At 44.9% G+C, this 24,540-nt stretch overlaps 1 protein-coding gene across 1 annotated transcript in view; it reads right to left on the bottom strand.

Annotated features, from left to right (window-relative positions):
• LOC126342883 (actin-interacting protein 1) overlaps nt 1–24,540 on the bottom strand; it is a 164,921-nt gene that overhangs the window by 85,599 nt on the left and 54,782 nt on the right. The window contains exon 6 of the mRNA XM_050001893.1: nt 12,083–12,238. Coding sequence (XP_049857850.1) covers nt 12,083–12,238 — 156 coding nt within the window. The remainder of the gene's footprint in view (nt 1–12,082; nt 12,239–24,540) is intronic.

Genomic DNA, 24,540 nt, shown 5'->3' with positions numbered 1-24,540 from the left:
GTTGTGAGTTTGCTGAACTTTAAGGATGATATTAAAACATTTTTGTATTTGCTTTCATTGTCATCAACTTAGCCCGAATGAGGTCAGTGGTCTCTTGCAAGCAAACAAAGACTGTTGGTAGTAATTTTCCAGATAAAGTGACAGCATATTGTGCAATGCACAAATATGTCACCTTATGCATATCCTTTCACTGCAGAAGAACTACCTTTTTTCCTCGTATAGCGAGAATTTGGTCAATCTGACTGATATTGGCACCCTAGAACAAATATCGTTTACAAATTAGTGTTTTTTAATTCCAAAGAAAGTAGGCTTTGACTGATGTGAAAATTACTGAACTATCAGTTTAATAAGTCACAGCTGCAAAATACTAACGCGAATTCTTTACAGATGAATGTAAAAACTAGTAGAAGCCGACCTCGAGGAAGATCAGTTTGGATTCCGTAGAAATGTTGGAACACGTGACCGTACGACTTATCTGAGAAGCTAGATTAAGGAAGGGCAAACCTACGTTTCTAGCATTTGTAATCTTAGAGAAAGCTTTTGACGATGTTGACTGAAATACTCTCTTTCAAATTCTTAAGGTGGCAGGGGTAAAATACAGGGAGCGAAAGGCTATTTACAATTTGTATAGAAAGCAGATGGCAGTTATGAGTCGAGGGACATGAAAGGGAAACAGTGGTTGGGAAGGGAGTGAGAAAGGGTTGTAGTCTCTCCCCGATGTTATTCAATCTCTATATTGAGCAAGCAGTGAAGGAAACAAAAGAAAAAGTTGGAGTAGGTATTAAAATCCATGGAGAAGAAATAAAAACCTTAGAGGTTCGCCGATGACATTGTAATTCTGTCAGAGACAGCAAAGGACTTGGAAGAACAGTTGAACGGAATGGATAGTGTCTTGAAAGGAGGATATAAGATGAACATCAACGAAAGCAAAACAAGGATAATGGAAGGTAGTCAAATTAAGTTGAGTGATGCTGAGGGAATTACATTAGGAAATGAGATACTTAAAGTAGTAAAGGAGTTTTGCTATTTGGGGAGCAAAATAACTGATGATGGTCGAAGTAGAGAGGATATAAAATGTAGACTGGCAATGGATAGGAAAGTGTTTCTGAAGAAGAGAAATTTGTTAACATCTAGTGTAGATTTAAGTGTCAGTTTCTGAAAGTATTTGTATGGAGTGTAGCCATGTATGGAAGTGAAACATAGACAATAAATAGTTTGGACAAGAAGAGAATAGAAGCTTTTGAAATGTGGTGCTACAGAAGAATGCTGCAGATTAGATGGTAGATCACATAACTAATGAGGAAATATTGAATAGGATTGTGGAGAAGAGAAGTTTGTGGCACAACTTGACTAGAAGAAGGGATCAGTTGGTAGGACATGTTCTGAGGCATCAAGGGATCACCATTTTAGTATTGGAGGGCAGCATGGAGGGTAAAAATCGTAGAGGGAGACCAAGAGATGAATACACCAAGCAGATTCAGAAGGATGTAGGTTGCAGTAGGTACTGGGAGATGAGGAGGCTTGCACGGGATAGAGTGGCATGGAGAGCTGCATCAAGCCAGTCTCAGGACTGAAGACCACAACAACAACAACAACAACAGTCTGTAAAAGTTCTATTGCAATTGATATGAATGAATGAGTTCTTTTTTCTGTAATAGCAGTTTGATCAATGTCAAAAATAAAAGCCTTGTCTGGATTCAGAAATTTGCTGCAGCATCAAAGACCTCCTGCTGTGAAGTCCTTTCACTCTCGATGCTTTCTCTTGAAGAGCATGACATAAGAGTCTGAAGTTTTAATTTCAAATCAGGAAATTTGCTAGCAGCAGCAAGAAACCACTACTGCAAGTTTCTCCCTTACCTGATGACCACATTCTCAAGCTCCTATGAAACGATCATAGGTCCACAAAACAATTGTTTTAAGTGGTTCATTCTTCATTTCACATTATTTTATATGTTCTTCCAATCTTTTCCAATCCATAATGCTTTTGAGCTGTGACACTCCTATGAAGAATGGCCAAACTCCGTCCTGGATGCTCTCTCATTATATTGATGATCCTTCTATTGTAATCCAGAAGAATATAATTGCTGTCCCTCTTTCCTTTCTTCTCAAAAGGCTCGTAATCATCTGATTAAGATGAAGTAATTTCTTTACTTTCATCGAACAGTCATCCTTCATATATTTCCCAGTGGGCAATTAGTTCATCTTGTATCACAAGTTGTTTCTCAACTAGCATTTTAAAAGTATTGCGAAATATTGCTTCTCTAATTTCATGAGTGCTTGAAGATGCAATGAAGGTGCTTTGGAGAAAGATCTGTTCACTATGCACATGTGTTGCTTTTAATTGCACTTTTGAAAATTCCCTGTAAAGCAATTCGTCTTCAGAATCATGTTCACTTTCTCTTATTGTTAAAGTACAACGTATATCTCCAAATTTGCTCATAAAATCGAGATATCTTAGAGGATTACCAAGTATCTACCTCGAGTGCTAACTAACGAATGAAGGATTCTCTGGGTTTGTGAACACTGTTCCCTTCCTCGTTCCACCAACTGGAAGTCTCTTGTGCACATACAGCTGTTTCAGGTGAGGGGATAAAAACTACCTGCAGGAATACTGGGAAATTAGGTTTGTATAGTGAGTGGTATTGTATCTGAACATATACAGGGAAAATGCGCTAATGGAGGGTCGAAAACAATTGGTTCACAGTTTGTCATCATGTAGCAGCAAGGACACAGAGAAAATTGGCTCACAGTGAATCGGAAAGTTCCTGCAGTAACTTGGTTATAATGAGGAACTACTTCCAAACTTTTACACAAAAATCCAATTTTTCAATGTAAAGGCTATGAAAATAATAAATGATTTATTACATATTGATAATTTATGCAGTCATACTTAATCTGTCATTAGAATGATAAAGAAATGAAAAAAAAAAGTACCGGCAGCGAGATTCTATCCCAAGATCTTGCACTTTTGAAACATACTCACCTGGTTGTGGACACACTGAATACTAATGATCATACAAAGAATATAAACATGCCTAAAATTTTCAAACTCAACTTACTCAAAAATGGTTGAAAGTTGTCTCTTCCTATTTACATATACTGAGTCCTAGTCGTGCCCTACACATCTTGTCAATGCGAATCAAACTGGTGAGAAGAAGGTTGTACAATCCCACTGTTAGGCACATGCAGTATAAGTGTAACAACACATCTCTACTTGTTCTCAGGACTAATGATTAAGTGACTGGTACCATATAAACTGTAGAGGGATTTCAAATGTGTCCAAGTAGCTTTCATACTTGTTAAAGTGTCACAGGTGGACCCATAGATGTGAGACAAAGACTAACCAGATGCGCCTCTGAATAACTGTAAAGAATTGACAAGTTTCAGGCGCAGCAAAAGATAAAGTTTGGCGGGCTGAATTCTTTGACGAGGTGAGGGGTATAAGAACATGAGCATAGGCAAATGAGCTACCTGTCAAAGTGGGCCACTTATGGCAATATGCTGACCCACTGTTCTACCCTGGCATTCACCAGGTATTGCTGTCCTCCACCTGCTGGTCAGTGCCTGGATGATTACTAAAACCAAGGATACACTGGTACGTGGATCATGACTTCTGCAATCACTATTATGCAACAAACCCATTGTGGTGCTAATAAATGCTGGGATGTGGCCATGCTGGACGCCTGTTGAGCAGCGAGTCATCAACCATCATAGTGTTGGCCTTTAATGTGAGGTCACAGACATTCTGCCCTCATCATGAAAGGACCACCTGCAGAATGTTGTTGTTGTTGTTGTTGTTGGGATGTTTAAGGGGGACTAAACAGCTAAGGTCATCAGTCCCCCATTCCAAAAAACCGGCGAAACAAAATTTACGGAACAGGTAAAACCCCAAGGGGGGGAGGAGACGCCCCTCCCCCCAGTCACTGAAAGAACAATGTGTCAGCGAACACTAGAGACAAGAAGAGTACAGACGAACACTGAACAGAAAGAAACGGAAGAAAATAAGAGGGTCGGAGACTGGTTGACTGACCATGGGTACAAAAATTGGGAAAGAGTCAACCATCCGAATACACACATTAAAATCTGCAACCAATGAGACACTCGAGGACAAGATACACAGAAAGGGAAAGGGACAGGTCCCCCCTAAATGGAACCATAAAAAGGACTACCACGGATAAAATTTAAAACGTCGTCAGCCATGGAGGCATCGTCGCATAAAACCAAAGGCAACGTGCCCGGGAGATTAAAAGTCTGCCGGAGGATGCGCAGGCGGGGACACTCCAACAAAATGTGGGCGACCGTCAACCGGGACCCACACTGACACAGGGGGGGATCCTCCTGACGCAAAAGATGTCCGTGCGTCAGGTAGGTATGGCCGATGCGGAGCCGACACAGGATGACAGAGTCCCTGCGAGAAGCCCGCAGGGAGGACTGCCACACATCGGTCGTCTCCTTGACAGCCCGCAGTTTATTCGGAGAAGTCAGGCTACGCCACTCGTCACGCCACATCTGAAGCACCTTACGGCGCAACGCCAGCTGCAAATCACGAGCCGGGAGGCCGATCGCCAAAGTGGGGGCGTCGACCGCCCCTTTGGCCAGCCTGTCGACACGTTCATTCCCCGGGATGCCAACGTGACCTGGCGTCCAAACAAAGACCACCGAACGACCAGAGCGGGTAATGGCAAAAACAGACTCCTGAATAAAGGATACCAGAGGACAAGAGGTATAGCAGCGGTCGATAGCCTGGAGGCTGCTCAGGGAGTCACTGCAGATGACGATGGACGTACCTGAGCAGGAACGCATATGCTCAAGAGCACGCAATATGGCCACCAGCTCTGCAGTAAAAATACTGCAGCCAGCCGGCAAGGAGCGCTGTTCAACATGGGCAGCGTGGGCAAAAGCGTAGGCAGGACGACCATCCACCAGGGAACCATCAGTGTAGACAGGCTCACAGCCTGAAAACGAGGCGACGAGCGCAAGAAAACGGTGACGGAGGGCGACATGCGGAACCGAGTCCTTGGGTTCCCGTGCCAAGTCCAGGCGGACGGACGGACGGGTCATACACCAGGGAGGCGTGGGTGCACAGGCCCGGAAGGGCGGCAGAAGAGGGAACGACCCCAGTTCCGACAGCAGGGACTGGACACGGACAGCAATGGAAAGCCCAGACCTAGGTCGCCGGTCGGGCAGAGGGAGGACCCTGGCAGGGAAAAGCAGGCGATGATTGGGATGGCCCGGTGAGCAATGCACATGGACAGCATAGTCGGCGAGCAGTCGGTGGCGGCGAATCCGCAGCGGGGGAACCCCGGCCTCCACCAGCAGACTATCCACGGGGCTCGTACGGAAAGCACCAGTTGCAAGCCGAACCCCACAGTGGTGTATGGGGTCCAACAACGTCAACACTGAGGGCGATGCAGACCCATAGGCCAGGCTCCCATAATCAAGCCTGGACTGCACAAGGGCTCTGTACAATCGCAACAGCGTGCTGCGATCTGCACCCCAAGACGCATGGCTCAGGCAGCGGAGGGCGTTGAGGTGCTGCCAGCACTTTTGCTTCAGCTGAGTAATATGAGGAACCCATGTGAGCCGGGCATCAAAGACGAGTCCTAAGAAGCGGCTAGTGTCCACCACTTCAAGTAGGTGACCGTCGAGGTAAAGTTCCGGCTGAGGGTGGACCGTCCGACGCCTGCAGAAGTGCATAACTCGAGTCTTGGCCGCAGAGAACTGAAATCCATGAGTCAGAGCCCATGATGCCGCCTTGCGAACGGCTGCTTGCAGCCTGCGTTCGGCGACTCCCGTAGTCGTTGAGCTAAATGAGATGCAGAAGTCGTCGGCATACAAAGAAGGAGACACCGACGACCCCACAGCTGCAGCCAGACCATTAATGGCCACTAGAAATAAGGAAACGCTCAATACCGAGCCCTGCGGGACCCCATTTTCCTGTATATAAGATGAACTAGAGGCGGCACCGACTTGCACCCGGAAAGAGCGGCGCAATAAAAAGTTTTGAAGAAAAGCTGGAAGCTGACCACGAAGACCCCACTCGCGCAACGTAGCAAGGATGTGATGCCTCCATGTTGTGTCATATGCCTTCCGCAGATCAAAAAATACAGCAACGAGATGCTGACGGCGGGAAAAGGCCGTACGGATAGCAGATTCCAGCCGCACCAAATTGTCCGCAGCAGACCGGCCCTGACGGAAGCCACCCTGGGATGGAGCGAGGAGACCGCGCGACTCAAGGACCCAACACAAACGCCGCCCCACCATACGTTCGAGCAATTTGCACAAAACGTTGGTTAGTGTAATGGGGCGATAGCCGTCCACCGCCAGAGGGTCCGCACCGGGCTTCAAGATGGGAACGATAACACCCTCTCGCCATTGCGACGGGAACACGCCCTCGCTCCAAATGCGGTTAAAGATGGTGAGGATGTGTCTCTGGCAGTCCCTGGAGAGATGCTTCAGCATCTGCGCGTGGATGCAGTCCGGTCCTGGCGCTGTATCAGGGCAATTGGCGAGGGCAGCGAGGAATTCCCTCTCGCTGAAAGGAGCATTGTATTTTTCAGAACGACGTGTGTGGAACGATAACGGCGTCCGCTCGGCGCGCTCCTTTAGAGAGCGAAAGGCAGGAGGGTAAGTTGCAGTCGCAGAGCTCGTAGCAAAGTGCGTGGCAAGGTGGTCAGCAATGGTGGCGGCGTCCGTGCAGACAGCGCCGTCCAGGGAGATTCCAGGGACACCCATAGGGGTCTGGTATCCATAAATCCGCCGGATGCGGGACCACACGAGCGACGGGGAGACACGGGAGCCCAAGGATGAAATGTACCTCTCCCAGCATTCCTGCTTACGCCGTGCAATAAGACGACGGGCCAAGGCACGGAGCTTCTTAAAGGCGATGAGGGTCTCCAGAGACGGGTGCCGCTTATGACGCTGGAGAGCCCGCCTACGGTCGCGAATAGCCTCCGCAATCTCCGGCGACCACCAGGGGACAGACTTCCTCCGAGGGAGTCCAGAAGAGCGAGGGATGGCAGTCTCGGCCGCAGAAATAATTGACGAGGTCAAGACACGGACCACCTCGTCAATGTCACCCTGTGGGGAAGAAGCAATGGTGGCAGCGGAAGTAAAAGCCGGCCAGTCAGCCCTGTTGAGAGCCCAGCGGGGCAGGTGCCCAGAAGAATGACACCGGGGCAGTGACAAATAGATGGGAAAATGGTCACTACCACACAGGTCAGGATGCACTCTCCAGTGAAGGGATGGGAGAAGTCCGGGGCTGCAAAGAGAGAGATCGATGGCCGAGAACGAGCCATGGGCCACACTGAAATGCGTGGGAGCACCGGTGTTCAAGAGGCTAAGGTCGAGCTGAGCCAACACATGCTCCACAGCGCGACCACGGTCATCGGAGACAGTCCCACCCCATAGAGGGTTGTGGGCATTGAAATCGCCCAGAAGCAGCAATGGCGGCGGGAGTTGAGCCAGCAGCGCAGCCAAGACATGTCGGGGGAGTTGCCCATACGGAGGAATGTAAACAGAGCAAACAGTAATAGCCGGCGAGAGCTCAATCCTGACAGCGACTGCCTCTAAAGGCGTCAGAAGGGGTACTGGTGAGCTACAGACAGAGTGGTGAACAAAGAGGCAAACTCCACCTGAAGCTCGTTGACAGTCAGCGCGGTTCTTATAGTATCCCCGATAACCGCGAAGGGCAGGGGTCCGCATTGCTGGAAACCAAGTTTCCTGAAGAGCAATGCACAGAACAGGGGAAACACTCAAAAGCATCCGGAGCTCAGGCAGGTGGCGGAAATAACCGCCGCAATTCCACTGGAGAATGGAAGCAGGAAGGGACTGGGAGGGCGTTAAGTCCACTAAGAGACAGACGGCGCCGCAGAGTCAACGGCCGCCACCGAGCGAGAGTCAGCTGTGTCCATAGGAGAGGTCCCCGAGGGTTCCGTGAGGGCGAGATCCGCGGCAGAGGCGAGGATCTCCACCGCATCCCCAGAGCCAGAGCTATTGACAGCAGGCGGTGCTGAAACTGCCGGAGCGTCCTTCTTCTTGGACACGTTCCGGTCCTTCTTCTCGCGTCTGTCCTTTGGCTTAGAGGGCTGGGAGAGTTTCTCTGAAGGAGCGTCGGAGGCTGACGACGACGCAGAAGCCCTACGACCAGCAGGTGGATGAACCTTCAGCCACTGGCTGACATCCGGCGGGGTAGCAGAAGAACCGGAAGAAGGGAGGGCCCCGAGGGACCCCTTCCGCGAGAGAGGAGCCGGCAGAGACGACGCCGGCAGAGAAGGGGGAGGGGGAGGGGGAGGTATCGAGCCCCCTGGTTTTGGAGCAGATGTCACTCCTGAAGCATGTGCGGGGGGAGTGACAGAAGGGGGTTTGCCCCCAACTGCTAAGGGGGCAACAGAGGAAGGCTTGCCCCCAGACACAAGGGGGGCAGACAGAGATGGACGGCCCCGAGGGCCAACTGAAGGCGGCACAGAGGAGGCGACAACTGCCGCCCGCGAGGGCGACGATAACGTAGCTGCAGCATAAGAAGTTTGAAGAGGGACAGGATGCAACCTTTCAAATTTCAGTTTTGCCTCGCGATAAGTAAGCCGGTCCAGGGTCTTAAATTCCATAATCTTCCGCTCCTTATGAAGAACGGGGCAGTCCGGCGAGCATGGAGAGTGGTGTTCCCCACAGTTGACACAGACAGGCGGAGGCGCACATGGAGAATCGGGATGGGAGGGGCGTCCGCAATCTCGACATGTGGCACTGGATGGGCAACGGGAGGACATATGCCCAAACTTCCAGCACTGGAAGCACCGCATCGGGGGAGGGACGTATGGCTTGACGTCACAACGGTAAACCATTACCTTGACCTTCTCAGGCAATACAGCACCCTCGAAGGCCAAGATAAAGGCACCGGTGGCCACCCTGTTGGTCTTGGGTCCTCTGTGCACACGACGGACAAAATGCACACCACGTCGTTCCAAGTCAGCTCTCAGCTCGTCATCAGACTGTAACAAGAGGTCGCGATGGTAAATAATCCCCTGGACCATATTTAAGCTACTGTGGGGAGTGACGGTAACAGGGACGTCTCCCAGCTTATCACACAAGAGCAACGCCCGTGACTGGGCTGGGGAGGCCGTCTTGAGGAGGATGGACCCATTCCTCATTTTAGACAAACCCGCCACTTCCCCAAACTTATCCTCCAGGTGTTCCACAAAAAACATAGGCTTTGTCGAAAGAAAGGAGTCACCATCACTTCTGCTGCAGACAAGGTATTGTGGTACATAAGGCTCCTGCTTGGCACTAGATCTGCGTCCCTCCCATGGCGCAGCCAACGAGGGGAACGACTGAGGATCATATTGTGCAGCATCGAATTCAATTTTGCCTCGCTTAGAGACGCTGGTGGCAGTGCGACCACCAGCTTGCTGAGATTTATTGCGCTTCATTGCGCCACATCCGCCCAGATGCCACCTACTCCGAACGAGGGCTCTCCCCAAGGGCGCCACCCAGCCAAAGCAACGGGTACCTGGCCGATATCCCATTGCCCGGAGTCCCCGTGCCCCAGACAAGATGGGCACATACTCCTTGGCATGCATGGGGAGGAAACAGCTCTGGCATCTGTAGTGCGATCCCTGCGTGGTCAGGGGGCTACCACCAAGAGGGTACATGACGACCCCACCACAACGGACTGGCTACCGTGCTGGATTTTAGGTGTTGAAAGGGTCCACAATTGCCGTGGGCGCTAAGAAGGGGATTGCGCACAAGACGAGGAGGCAACCCAGAAGACATGGGGTGTAAATCCCTCCACACGACAATAGATAGCATGCAATATGGAGGTGCACGATGGACCAATAGAAAAACACCACGTAAGGCGTCCTTCCCCAAATGGCACGCACTAACAACGGAAATTTTGAAAATGGCAGGTCAAACCCAAGTGGGGACCATCACATAAGGCCGAAACTTTGAAGACTCCTTTTAGTCGCCTCTTACGACAGGCAGGAATACCGCGGGCCTATTCGTACCCCCGAGCCCGCAGGGTAACCTGCAGAATGGGTCCAGCCAGTACCTAACTGTCAAAGTGAGGCCCTCATAGCCACGAGCCACAGGGGCATTCACCAGTGCCAGTTGCCTGTCTGGGGTTCACTCCTTTGACGCCTGTGCCTATCACTTGCCACGGTTGGGCAGGACTCAGTGCCTCACACTCAGCGGGCTGTAATGCCACATCAGCCCTGACAGAGCACAGCTGCTGGCTGAAATTGCCTACAGTGCGAGATTGCACCACACCTGGACTGCACTGAGCATAGCAGTTGGCTAGTGTCCTCCTACAATGCTTCAATGCCACTGTATTCGTGGATCGAAGCCCACTTTCCAGCTGATGCCAGACAAGGTCTTGCAATAAATCAATAAAGCAATTCTGCTAAATTGAAGAGGCTGCTTGCTTACTCTGACCAACTATCCTCTATCAGAAAATACTGATACCCTCAACAAGGGGTGTACTACTGAACATGGTGTGTGGTTAGTAAGGCTAATGACAAGGGCAGAGTAGAGAGGTGTGATGTAGTGGGCAGGGTGCTGGAAGGCAGGATTCTGTGGAGATCTCTCATTCAAGGCAGAGCATAACGACAACACAGTGTCACTTCAGAGCTTGTATGTTTCTGTATATATGTCATGTATAAATAATCAAGGGTCTGTGCAACTGATTTAACACAGTTGTAATAATAAGTAAATGGGATGAAATTAGTCCATAAAGCAGTTATTGGCAAGAAGATGATAACCTAAGTATGTTCATATATCTCTATCATAGCAGGTGCTGCATGTACCTACCAATGCCATATGGAGGGCAAAGGAGGCCCTAAAAACACTCCTAATTACTTCCACGGGTGTGCAAGACAGGATATGATGTTTGTACTCATGTCTTTACTAAAGGCTCGTCAATGTTAAGAAACAGACAAATTACTTTATTCAATGAAAGTCAGAAGAATAAGGAAACACTAAATCTCTGTTAATGTGAATGATACTCCCAAAAAATAATAATGTGAAGATGCAACAATTGGAGAGTGAAAAAAAGAATGACAACAACATTAGATTCGTTGGTTTTGAAATTTTGGAAAGGAAAAGTGATATACTGACAAGTTAATTCTCATCATTTTAGTTTCGATTCTGATTCTTGGAATCTCATTCTATGCTCTCTCTGGGAGGGCCAATCAGTATGAAGTGCAGTGTGTAATATGAGAGATCATAGCAGAATATTTTCTTCAACTTTCATATTTGTTCTCCACTGTCTTTTGCACTTTATTTCCAGAGTTCCTGTTATTGCTCTTGGTCCACCTTTTGATTTACACATGACTGTACTCACACACAAAAAGCCTCTTCTTAGTTGATACAAAATGGCCAGTTCTTAAAGCACAGTCCTTCCTGAGGAAGAGACTGTAGAGCTTCTAGAGGAATATTTATGTGAATACGAGACGATTTTTAAGACAATGATTTTGATGGCGACAGTGATACATTTGCCAACAATTTGAGTGAAGCGATGGAAACAGTCCACCCTTAGAGCTTCGAAAAATATCACAATGAAAAGTTTTGTATTGTACTGCTTACGTAAATACATTTGAATTGAGACACACTTTATTTTAATGTATACCTGAATTGTTGGTCAGAGGCCTCACGTTTTCCACAAAGAGACTCGCACAAATATCTGTGGAGCACTAACTGCCGAGGAGGTAGCTATTTAAATAAAAGTGATGGAGAAACCCTGCATCATCATTACAGAATGCTAAGGGTTAAAACTGCTTCTTATTTGAATATATTATCTTCTGACTTGTATCCTTGCCTGTGCCTAATCCCCAGCAGATCACATGACACTTCACACACAGTTTTCATCTTATAGAACAATGGCTTTTTTTTTTTTGTGCCAAAACTTAAATTGATATGCTCAAGAATTCTACAGTACAATTCTATATATTCATTTAGTGCTCACAGCATCAGCCCAAAGTTAAGTGGTCTCATGATTCTAAGCATTTTTAAACTGGCCAACCCAGAAATGTGTTAATTACTTACTATACTTCACATGTAAGATTATAAATGAAACTTAAAAGGAACTCACAGCATATACACCTCCTTTGTGTGCTGGGGAGCCAATTTCACCAACGAGGTCAGCAGATGCACCATCATACAGAAACACCTTACCATCAAAGCCTGCTGATGCAAAATGATTCCCACTGGGTGAGTACCTAACTGCCTGAACAAATTTACTGTGTTCCTGAAAAACACAAAATACATAGCTATCATTTCACATCTCATATGGGAAAAGTTTTTGCATTATTTTTGACATGCTTCATAAACATAATAATAATAATAATCTGTACCTATTATCAAAAAAAGCAAAGCTGAACTATAACACTAATAATTTTTGACATTATTGTGGAACAACAGCAATAGTACTTAGAAAAAGTGTTACAAGCTTGTCATACAATCCATAACAAACATTTTAGATGACACAATGTTCATGTCATTGGAAGTTAAAAATCTTTACACAAATATTCCCAGCAGAGAGACTACTGATATCATTAGAGCTAACTTAGTGAAACAATTAAGGATGAATACCAGTGAACTAGTAGAATTTGTAGCATTTACTTAAAACTGTGTTACCATACATATTGACTGCAGTTTTTTCAGTAGCGGGATATTCTTTCAAAAAGACGGGCTGGTAGAAGTATTCCCTCGCTCACTGGGAAAGTAGAGGATATATTCATAAACTACAACTGTAAATTGTTTGAAAAGAAGGAAAAAAAACCACCTGGAAATTAGAGCCAAAAACTATATTTTATGAAAGATGCCTTGATGATACTATACTACTTTGTAGGGGCACTAAAAATGAAATCAATAATGTTGAACAAATGTTAAGCATCATTCTTCTTGAGATGCAATTCATCATCAAATATGAAGACTAATTAATTAATTTCCTGGACTTGACAATTATAAATAATAAAGACAAGCATCAGTATGATATATTTAGAGAACCTAAAACCACAGCTGCAGTTATTAATGCAAAAGAAATTGAAAGGAAAATCCTAATTTTGAAACAAATTGCAAGTGCCAATGACTACAATACTGGATAAGTAGATGTTCTAAATAAGGCAAAATGGGGACTGGTAAATATTTCAACCATAGAAATGCCCGGTTTCATCAGTGTAACAAACGGGTTCAAAGATGATAATGTACAGATAAACATGATAACACAAAGACAGTCATCTCAACCAATGAAACAAGTGTTTATGATAGCAAGTACAAAGACTGTGATTACATGATGCAGTGGTGCACCATTCTTGACAACTTAAAGTTGGGCATTGCACAACAACACACTGGTCTACCAGTAAGAGAAGTTACACCAATAACAACAATACTAGCTTATTTGTATCTACATCATGCCTATTTATGTCCTGCTGACACATTCATTGCTCAACTGAATCAATTTTTCATGCCAGTTATCATTACAATCTAAATGCAACCTCATAGTGTGGTTAACTACATTATTATGTTTTACTGTTGTATGTTTTAAACTGTTTTTGGTAATTTCAGTAACCTGAAAGTTTAAGTATGCAAGTGGATACCTGTTGCCCCGCCAACAACATGCCCACAACTGTTCCCCGCATTTGATGACGTAGCAGAAGATTGGGACACTTAATGCCTGTGACAACATTTCCAGGCATTTAGGGTAACAGATGGACATTTGTGCAAGACTCTTTTTTTTGTCATGGATTTCATCTCATGGATATCAGTAGTTGTGTCAGTTTGGCCCCTTAAAAACCATCAAGTCTTTCTTATGATCATATGTGTGAGTTGCTTCTACCAATCACTGTACATGCACTCACATTATTGCTGTTCATGTGGAGTTTTACCATTGCCAAAAGTGGCCAAAACAGTCATACAGGGCATGGGCAGCAAAACTACAAGTATTTAGCCAGCATTCTAATTTTGTGACAAATATTCATAAGGAATCATAAGCCGATCAAATGGTTTGTGATGCAATAATACATTTTGCTCCTGATAGAAAGTTCGAGAACGAGCTCTACAGTGTGAAAATCGTACGTTTGCGGAAGTATTGAACATCTGAAGTTTCATGTGTTGTAGGTGGTCCGAAGTTTCAGAAATCAGTTTCTCTCACCCTTCCCAGCCATCAGCCATTTCACAAGCAAATATAGACATTACTGCAACAGCCCAGCAGATGTATCAGTGTCATATAGGTAATCATCGTTTACCTTCAAGCCCATACTGCTTTATTCAACACGAACAGACCACGCATCGCAAGCACTCAGCAATGTGTAACAGGTGCCATATGAAAGGACATTGTTTCTGTATCCAACTCCTTTCCAAACATTAGTGAGGATGAAACAAACATGGATGCATACAGCAGTGACAGTGCCTCAAAGTAAGTCATACATTGAAGTATGTGTGTGTTTAACAAACTACTGAACACAGGTAGAGACAGGTGCAGCAGCAAAATTATTGAATTCTCAGACTTAAGAGGATTTGGGTTCTTCCCCTCTGATTCTAGTGTCACGGAGGCTGGTGAGTTATAACAAACAACAGATTCTCATTCTTGGCCAGTTTTCTGCACCTGTCTGTTAAAAGGCTATGATTCGTTCATTAACATTCCTAGTTGTAGACAACGCTTACATTGAAAATACGTTTGGTTTGGAGTCTCCATCAATGATGAAGTGCATTTGGTTTCTGATATAGTTCCATATCAACAGTTAGATGCCCTCTGTGCATAATTTTCCTCTCTTTTCTCCCCAGAACTGTGTTGTGAGACAGATTTCAGGCTCATATTATGATGAAACAGACTGTCCGCTCCTGCTTTTTCCGCGTCTGCTCAGTATTGGTAACTTAAAAACAGTCAGTCATTGCTATCTATCTTTTGCTACACCCTGACGAGCTGTTAGCGAAATTTTCAGGGGCCATTATTTTTCAGAGACTGATTTGGCAGAGGCATATTTACAGCTGCCATTCGACAAGGAATCTAAACACCTTCTAGTTATTGATACCCCATTTGGGCTTTATCAATACCAGTTGACATACTGTATCAGAACCAGGTGAGCTCAACTTTTTAGATGACAGTAGCATCTGGCGCCTCTGCAGACGAACATTTGTAGAACCTTCTTGCTCTATTTTCAGTTTTACAGTCTGCTGGGCTAAATGTCATTTGGACAAGACACACCTTTTTCAACCATACATTATTTATTTGGGTTCTGAAGTGTTGCGCACTGCTATTAAACCACTGCACAGGCATACTGACACTGTTGCCACACCCCCATGTCCATCAAGGAATTACAGGTCTTTTAAGGCAAAATTGCGTGATACCACAAATTCATACCAGATGCTGCTACTGTGGCAGAAACCTCTCCATGCATTATTATGTAAAAATGTTCCTTTCCACTGTCCCCGACTTATGGCCGGGCAGTCAAGCTGTTGAAATCTAAGCTGCAGTCGCCCCTTTTCGGTCACTTTTCAGCCAGGTCAGCACCTCGTGTTAGCAACGGATGTGTGTCAGTTTAGCCTTGATGCCGTCCTTGCTCATAAGTTTGGGGAGTGGTTCTGAACACCCTAATGCATATGCCTTTAAATCCCTTAATTCAGTGTAACAGCTTTATTCTCACCTGGAGAAAGAGTCTTTGGCGATGGTGTATTATCTAAAAATATTTCATGTTTTTCTATACGGGTCTAAGTTTAACCTAATCACAGACCACAAAACTACTTGGTATCTCTTTTTAACCATTTGGCTTCCTTGCCACATATCGCTTACAGCAATAGGTACTTTTCCTGTCATGAGATAAATTTTCGACCTACAGCACTATATGTAAATGCTGACCCCTTATCGCATTTGCCGACTGGTCGGGCTCCAGAGTTTGATAAAGAGGAATTACTTTGCTTTCTTTCAGGCACGGAAACATAAAATGTTGTTAATGATTTTCCTATAACTAGCACTAAAATTGCAGCTGCACTAGCTGCAGATTCTGTTTTAAGTAAAGTTGTTTCTTTTGTGCAACATGGATGGCTGGACAAATCTTCGGCCCATGCTTCTGATAATCTGAGAAATTATTTTCCATTACAAAATTGTCTTTCTGTTTGGGACAGAGTGCTGCTGTTAGCTACAATGGACACCACTTCTCAGGTTGTAGTCTCATCTGCCCTTTGGAGTGAGGTTATGCATTTACTGCATGTGGACCACTGGAGTGTGTCACAGACATGAGAGCTAGTTTTTTGGCCAAGCATTGACTGGGAAATAGTGTGAGTTGTTGCAGCCTATCACCACAGTGTGCCATCCGTAAGGCAGTTCTCCGCGCCTTTTTTTTTTTCCACTGCAGCCAGATCCACTGCAGTGTTGGGAACAAATTAAAGTAATTTTTATGGGACCTTTTTTGAATTTCTACTGGTTTGTTGTAATTGTGCTTATTCCAAGGTTCTGTATGTGGTGCATTGTCTATCTACTTCTGCAGTGCAAACAATTTCTCCTTTGTCAACAATTTTTGCAATGGAAGGTCTTCCCTATACATTAGTTACCAACAACAGCTCTCATTTGATATCTCATGAATTTGAAGATTTTTGTACAAAAAGTGGCGTTCATAATCTCACAGCTCCTCCTTTCCACCATCAAATGAAAGGGAGAGTACAACGACTAGTATGAACATTTAAGACACACAATAAAAAAACATGTTTTGGATGTGTCACCGGACGGAGCTCTTGACAGATTCCTCAGTTCCTATAGGTTCACCCCTGTCCATGATAACGAGTCTGGTAGAGTTATGGCATAGTTGTCAGCCCCGCATTCTGCTATCCCTGCTTCAGCCGACACCATGACATCCCACTGCGCTGGCGCCACAATGCTTCCAGCTTGGCACAGCTGTTTGGGCTCACAGGTTTGGCACCTGGCCGTAATGGGTGCTGATGACAATGAAGAGTACCCACAGCCAATGTCTTTCCATCGTCTGCATGGCAAAGGGGGGATTATCACAACATGTCAACCAGCTATGACCCAGCATGGGTGGCTGAGCAGCAGGTGTGCCTCTGCCGCCCCACACAATCTGTCCACCAAGCTGGCTCCTACATCATAGCCTTTACCTTCCCCTTCTCCATCACCTCTGTTGACGCTTTCACACTGTCTCCTCTGCTATGGGTGCCCCCTTCAGTTGTCAGGAGCTACAGTGGGACCCCAACTCGCACGCTGTCACAGCCGACACATCTGCCACTTCTGTAGTAGCCAGCGTTGCCTGTTCCACAGCCTTCACTGCAACCTCCTTCCCTGGGTTGGGCTTTGTCCTACCATATGGCCTCTCACAGGAAGGGGGACACTGCACCACTCCCAACTCCACACACTGGTGGCAGCATGATGTATAACTCAACAAGCTATGTTGACTACAGAAGAAACGGACGTGAGCATGGTGCTCACTTCTTCACAGAGGAAGACAAGAGCTGTAACTACTAATTTTGTATGTGCACCATTTCATAGTTCACACGTGAAGTTTGTGGTAGATTTGGCCACTAGAAGCCTCCCAACCTTCTAATATGACAGCAGTTGCCTGAGCAGCCTGCCAGGTGCAACCCTTTTGGAAGTGAAGAATATATAGGCCTAAACAGAAGGCTCCACTGGCCACCTGTGTATTGCTAATTGTATTGTACATTGTCTTACAAGTGAGTGTACTGTTCGAGCAGTAAATTACAGTGTTCATGGGTTAGAACAATTGTTATCCAATGCAACATAATCATTGCTTAGATGAATGGATCTTCTGTGCTAGTCACTATGGCAACATACACAAAACATAATAGCTTGGTCAGACCCCTGACAATGGGGAATTTTTAATATTCTGGCTATTGCTGTTGCTCTTTTTAAACTTTTTAAGTGTATTATTAGTTTGTAAGCAATATCCTATTACATGTGCAATATCGTGTTTTTATATTTACACAAGCACTATTGGTGGAATCTGGTAATGTTTACAATGGATCACGTGACAAACAATGGACAGATTTTCCCTTTTATAATGCCTAGTCTTTGCTAGCTAGCAGTTTCTGATGGACCCCAGTCGGTATGACACAGTGGCTCTGTGCACTGGCTCCTCCCTCATCTGGGTAACACACCATACTATATCACAACTAATGTTGCTTTTAAGTTAGTTTTTAAGGTGATTAAGTTTTGCCATGTATGACCCATTATAAATGTTACATATTTCAGGGTTTTGGTCTGAGGGTGGTCTTATAAACCAAAACCAGTTATCAGAATAAAAAAATACAAAAATTATAGTGATATGGACTGTCTTTTATTAAAATAACAACTCTATTTTAAGAATCAATAATTCCACAACTCTGTGGGCACTTCTCTGAAAACAAATATCATAATTATATTTTATGTAATGTGTTGGTGATAATTATAATGCTTTCAAAACAAACACTGTTTAATGGATTACGAAGGCACAAGCTGTCACACAGCAGGTAATCTAAAGCTAAGCAATCTTCAGATTCAATAAATAAACTATTCACTTCCCCTTGCCACCAGATTCTCTGAACTACAAATATAGGATTTGTCCTTGCAACACATCCTTCATTCCTATAATCCTCCTGCTTTCATTTTTCGTAAATTCACTGCCCAACCAACTTCTCAACACTCTCCCATTCCTCCGTTCAGTCACCCACTCCCAATTCACTATATCCTGCATCACTGTCATTGTGCACGGCAGGAATATCGGCTCCAATGTCTGTGTGTCTCATTCTTATTTTCCACATCTGCTGCCACCCTCTGAGCTGTCAGCCATCCTTCCCTAACACTCCCTCCTGCTACACACATCTTTTCTCCCTTCACCCGCTCCATATGACAATCCTTCACTCCAATCTTCCTGCCAAAATGCAGTCTTGGCATTGGGTATTCAGCCATCGCAACCTGGCTGTACAGGTGTGTGAGTGTGCGCCTAAGAAAATGATTTGTGCAAAAGCTAATGAAGTTTTCAATCCTCCTTGTGAGCCTATTGATACCTCAACTATTCAGTGGGTTATTACCTTCACTCTAAATCTTTTACATTTTGCAGTTTTCCCTGCCAGTTTTGTGGTCTGTAAGATATAGAAAATGTGAAAAACCTGTCAACACACATTTCTCCACACATTAACACTTTGGAGCCAACGCCCGTAAAAATACGGGCGCGCCTGACCAGCCCGAAAACCCGATGCCTGTAATTTTACAGGCGTGTGTGCTCAATCTTCCTCTTCCTTCCTTTACGTGGTCATAGGGCTCCCAATGGTCTGGGAGGCACAGCAGAGGCTGTAGTTGAAGTATTTGACGATTTGACGTTAGATGGTGCGGGCATGCTGGACAAGGGAGAACCAGTCGTCATGGCGAAGCGCTGTTTGACAGATGATGAAATTGCTGGTGAGTTATCGCAAGTTAGAAGAAAGTGATGTTGATTTTTCAGAGGATAATAATTTGCTCAATTCTGATGACGACGTAGACTATATTCAAGAAGAAGATTTTGCGTCTTCAGGTAAGGAATTCAAATAACAAAATACACAATATTTTCATTCCGATTGCAAATACTATTTTTATGGTAGATTCAGATGAGGAGAACGAGCATCCAAGTTCTTCAGAAGCATGTATTGCCATTGTTTCTGCCGATACCACACCTGAAGTGTGTGGGCGACCGAGAACTTCGCGCCGTACCAATTCTGAGGAAGGCTGGACAACTACTGATCATGTGCCAAATATCTGTCCATTCTTAGGACACTGGAAAGTGCAACCTTACCAGTTTAGACAAGGAACAGCACACCTCTAGACTTCTTTTTGTGTTTACTTACAGACGGTATGGTGAATCATATAAAGCAACAAACTAAACTGTATGCACAACAAAGCATAAGGAAATTACGAAGCACAAATTCCTTTTCCCCTACGTGCTCACTATCAAAGTGGAAAGGAATTACTCTCATAGAAATAAGAAAGTTTCTGGCAATTGTAGTCTGTATGTGTGTAAGTGTGAGACACTGTATACGAGAGCACTGGTCCAAGAATCCTGTTGTATCATGTAATTTCTGTCCAAACATCCTGAGCCATGACAGGTTTCTTTCTATTTTGAGAAACTTTCACATCAGTGACAATTCAGTTGCTAAGAAAAAAGGAGAAGCTGGCTATGACCCACTGCACAAGGTGAGACCCCTCCTGGATATGGTGTCTGCTAATTTCCAGCAAGCATATACACCCTCTCAAAACATTACAATGATGAAGGCACGTGCAAATTTTGTGGCCATGTGTATTTAAAGCAGTACATGCCACAGAAGCCATAAATATGGTATAAAACTGTACACATTGTCAGAGTCCAACACAGGTTATGTCGAATTTTTCTGTTCATGCAAGTGAGAGGTCTGACGCAGTGACACTTGTAAAGACATTGCTTGGGAATCTGTCAGGAAAAGGTTACACTTTGTTTACAGACAGATTCTACACCAGTCCAGACCTTGCTTCAGTACTGGAAGCTGCAAAAACTGCCCTTGTGAGAACTACGATTACCTTTTGCTATAAAAGATCTGAACTTCAGGGAAGCGTAAAGGAAATATCTTGGCATTCTGTTGGAAGGACAAAAGAAATGTGCACATGATACGTACAAGACACACTGCTGGGATTGTGATGTACACTCCTGGAAATGGAAAAAAGAACACATTGACACCGGTGTGTCAGACCCACCATACTCGCTCCGGACACTGCGAGAGGGCTGTACAAGCAATGATCACACGCACGGCACAGCGGACACATCAGGAACCGCGGTATTGGCCGTCGAATGGCGCTAGCTGCGCAGCATTTGTGCACCGCCGCCGTCAGTGTCCGCCAGTCTGCCATGGCATACGGAGCTCCATCGCAGTCTTTAACACTGGTAGCATGCCGCGACAGCGTGGACGTGAACCATATGTGCAGTTGACGGACTTTGAGAGAGGGCGTATAGTGGGCATGCGGGAGGCCGGGTGGACGTACCACCGAATTGCTCAACACGTGGGGCGTGAGGTCTCCACAGTACATCGATGTTGTCGCCAGTGGTCTGTGGAAGGTGCACGTGCCCGTCGACCTGGGACCGGACCGCAGCGACGCACGGATGCACGCCAAGACCGTAGGATCCTACGCAGTGCCGCAGGGGACCGCACCGCCACTTCGCAGCAAATTAGGGACACTGTTGCTCCTGGGGCATCGGCGAGGACCATTCGCAACCGGCTCCATGAAGCTGGGCTACGGTCCCGCACACCGTTAGGCCGTCTTCCGCTCACGCCCCAACATCGTGCAGCCCGCCTCCAGTGATGTCGCGACAAGTGTGAATGGAGGGACGAATGGAGACGTGTCGTCTTCAGCGATGAGAGTCGCTTCTGCCTTGGTGCCAATGATGGTTGTATGCGTGTTTGGCGCCGTGCAGGTGAGTGCCACAATCAGGACTGCATACAACCGAGGCACACGGCCAACACCCGGCATCATGGTGTGGGGAGCGATCTCCTACACTGGCCGTACACCTCTGGTGATCGTCGAGGGGACACTGAATAATGCACGATACATCCAAACCGTCATCGAACCCATTGTTCTACCATTCCTAGACCGGCAAGGGAACTTGCTGTTCCAACAGGACAATGCATGTCCACATGTATCCCGTGCCACCCAACGTGCTCTAGAAGGTGTAAGTCAACTACCCTGGCCAGCAAGATCTCCAGCTCTGTCCCCCATTGAGCATGTTTGGGACTGGATGAAGCGTCGTCTCACGCGGTCTGCACGTCCAGCATGAACGCTGGTCCAACTGAGGCGCCAGGTGGAAATGGCATGGCAAGCCGTTCCACAGGACTACATCCAGCATCTCTACGATCGTCTCTATGGGAGAATAGCAGCCTGCATTGCTGTGAAAGGTGGATATACACTGTACTAGTGCCGACATTGTGCATGCTCTGTTGCCTGTGTCTATATGCCTGTGGTTCTGTCAGTGTGATCATGTGATGTATCTGACCCCAGGAATGTGTCAATAAAGTTTCCCCTTCCTGGGACAATGAATTCACGGTGTTCGTATTTCAATTTCCAGGAGTGTATATTGATAAGAGAGGCAGAGAGAAGTCAAAACCAGCCTGTGTGGTGGACTATAATAAAAACAAGTTGTGTGTTGATTTATCATACCAACAACTATCATATAGGGCTTTTGAGCACTGCACTGTGAAGTGGTGGAGAAAGTTGTCAGTCTACATAATACTAATGGTGATAATTAATTCAAGTACATTGTACAACAAGGTAACTGGAAAATGCCTCACAACATCACAGTTTATGACAACCATCTGTTCTCGGCGCTACAGTCTGGAGCCGCGCGACCACTACGGTCGCAGGTTCGAATCCTGCCTCGGGCATGGATGTGTGTGATGTCCTTATGTTACTTAGGTTTATGTAGTTTTAAGTTCTAGGGGACTGATGACCTCAGATGCTAAGTCCCATAGTGCTCAGAGCCATTTGAACAACTCTTTGTGCAGGTCTTGGAGACAGCAGAGATCTCGAACCGCAACCTGGTACATCGGGCCTCTCCAGACTATGAACTGAAAAAGATTGAGACAGAAATAGGCAAGAAAAAGAAGCAAAAACAATGTGTAGTCTGTTCTCTGAGAGGCAAAAAGCTTACTGGGAAAGTGTGACACAAAGACACAAGCTACCAGTGTGGTGAATGCAAAGTGGCATTGAGCAAAATACCGTGTTTCAAAATTTATCATACGAGGACCAAAGTACATCTTAAAATAAAGCCAAAGGATGTTACTGTATACAAAACAAGCAGCATAAATAATTATTAAAGTTCTTGTTTAAAATAATGGTGTTTCCTTCTGAGCATTAAACGCATATCTCCTTGACATATCTCTTTTCAAAAACAATTCTATAATTGAAAGTTTCATGAAAGCAAATATCAATTAAAAGAACAAAGTATTACACATAGCTTCAAAGTAGAAAGTTCTGGCTTTTCAATAAGGATAATGTCATTACTATAACAGAAATCATATAAGAGTTGTAGTAGATTAAAATACCCTAAAAACAGTTAGGCCTTGTAGTAGAGCTTCATGCGCTATGGCTCAGGGCTCAAAGTGTTAATGTACAACAAAGAACTGTAATATAAAAAAGTGAACATGTGAAAATTTCATTAACAAAAACTGCCATTTTAGAAACAAAAACAGTTTCAGTTCACTGAATGTTAGTAGACAGTATTTTTACCATAAGGGCTTTTCCATATGTTAAAAAAAAGGAAAACAAATAATTGTGTCTACAGTATAGATTAGTGCCAGTAGCAGTCATTGCAGTGTTTTTCCTTCTGCTCATAGGTTGGCACCACATCACTTTTGCATAGCCAATGGGATGATACTTTCAGCTAAGCAATTTGACATGAGAAAAAGAGGCAATTTCTAGTGCCAAAATTGAAACCATTCTTTTCTTTATTTGGTCACAAATTATGTTCAAATATGCCAAGAACTATTATGTTGTGGTTAGGTTCGGACCTAATAGCACAAGTGAAATGAGCAGGAATTAAATTTACAATCCCGGTTGCCACAAATATTCAACTCCCCCCGCCCCGCTGAATATGTCACAAATTACGATGCTGTGGTTCGACTGGAATGTGAAAGTTTTGTTGAGAGTTAGTGAACCCAATGAACATGAAAGCTAAAAAGCTATTTTGGGTTACAAAATGATCTGGTCTACGTTAGACTGGAAAGAGAGAGAGTTTCACTTAAAAAATAAATTAATAATCTTTGTTATTATATGTATAAACACACGTTTGGCAGTTTTTTCCAAATATATCGCACTTTATGAAGTTCAAATTTAACAGAACAGGTAATCAGTGTTATTGGGTGACAAAATAATTTCCTGTTTCTGCTGAATGTGTTATAATTTTGGAGGTTATGGTATACTGACATGACAATATTTCTTTGTCTTTGGAAACACATCATCTGTCTGCTGCTCTCTCATTGGCTGCATAGAACCAGCAGCTGACATGCTCCCTTTCCTTCCTATCATACCTCATGGCAATTGCTGAGAACAGTGCTGCATGGAACACGGACATGTGCCACTGGACCCGATCTAGACTTTTACCAGGGTAAATGCTTGGAGCAAACAGATAATATACTAGGACAGAAAGAAAGTAAAAACAATCACCAATTTATTGCAACAAAAGAGACTTCATAACTTAAGACATTAGAAGTGCCAATAAACAAGTCATACATAGCAACAGAGAGAAAGCAAAGACTGCTCATAAATGATGGAGGTGGTCCAGTAAAAGGAAAGAAAAGAAAGTGGTAGTTGTTTAATATTAATGAGAAATGAAAAAGGAATATATAACAGAAATATAAAATCATAAAGGAATGAAAATTAAACACCTGAAAATCTCTGAGGTGATAACAACAATATGAATCAACTGATTGCTATTCACTACATAGAGACGGTGTTGAATGGTAGAGAAGAACATTTGAAGACATTTAAATGTAGACTAAGCTATCACACAGACACACACACAACCTCAATATTAAAGGTATACTGAACAATAT

The sequence above is a fragment of the Schistocerca gregaria genome, chromosome 1, assembly GCF_023897955.1.
Source record: "Schistocerca gregaria isolate iqSchGreg1 chromosome 1, iqSchGreg1.2, whole genome shotgun sequence".
In the NCBI taxonomy this organism is placed as follows: domain Eukaryota; kingdom Metazoa; phylum Arthropoda; class Insecta; order Orthoptera; family Acrididae; genus Schistocerca; species Schistocerca gregaria.
The sequence above is the reverse complement of the archived record's forward strand: the minus strand, read 5'-3'. Positions and strand labels throughout refer to the sequence as shown.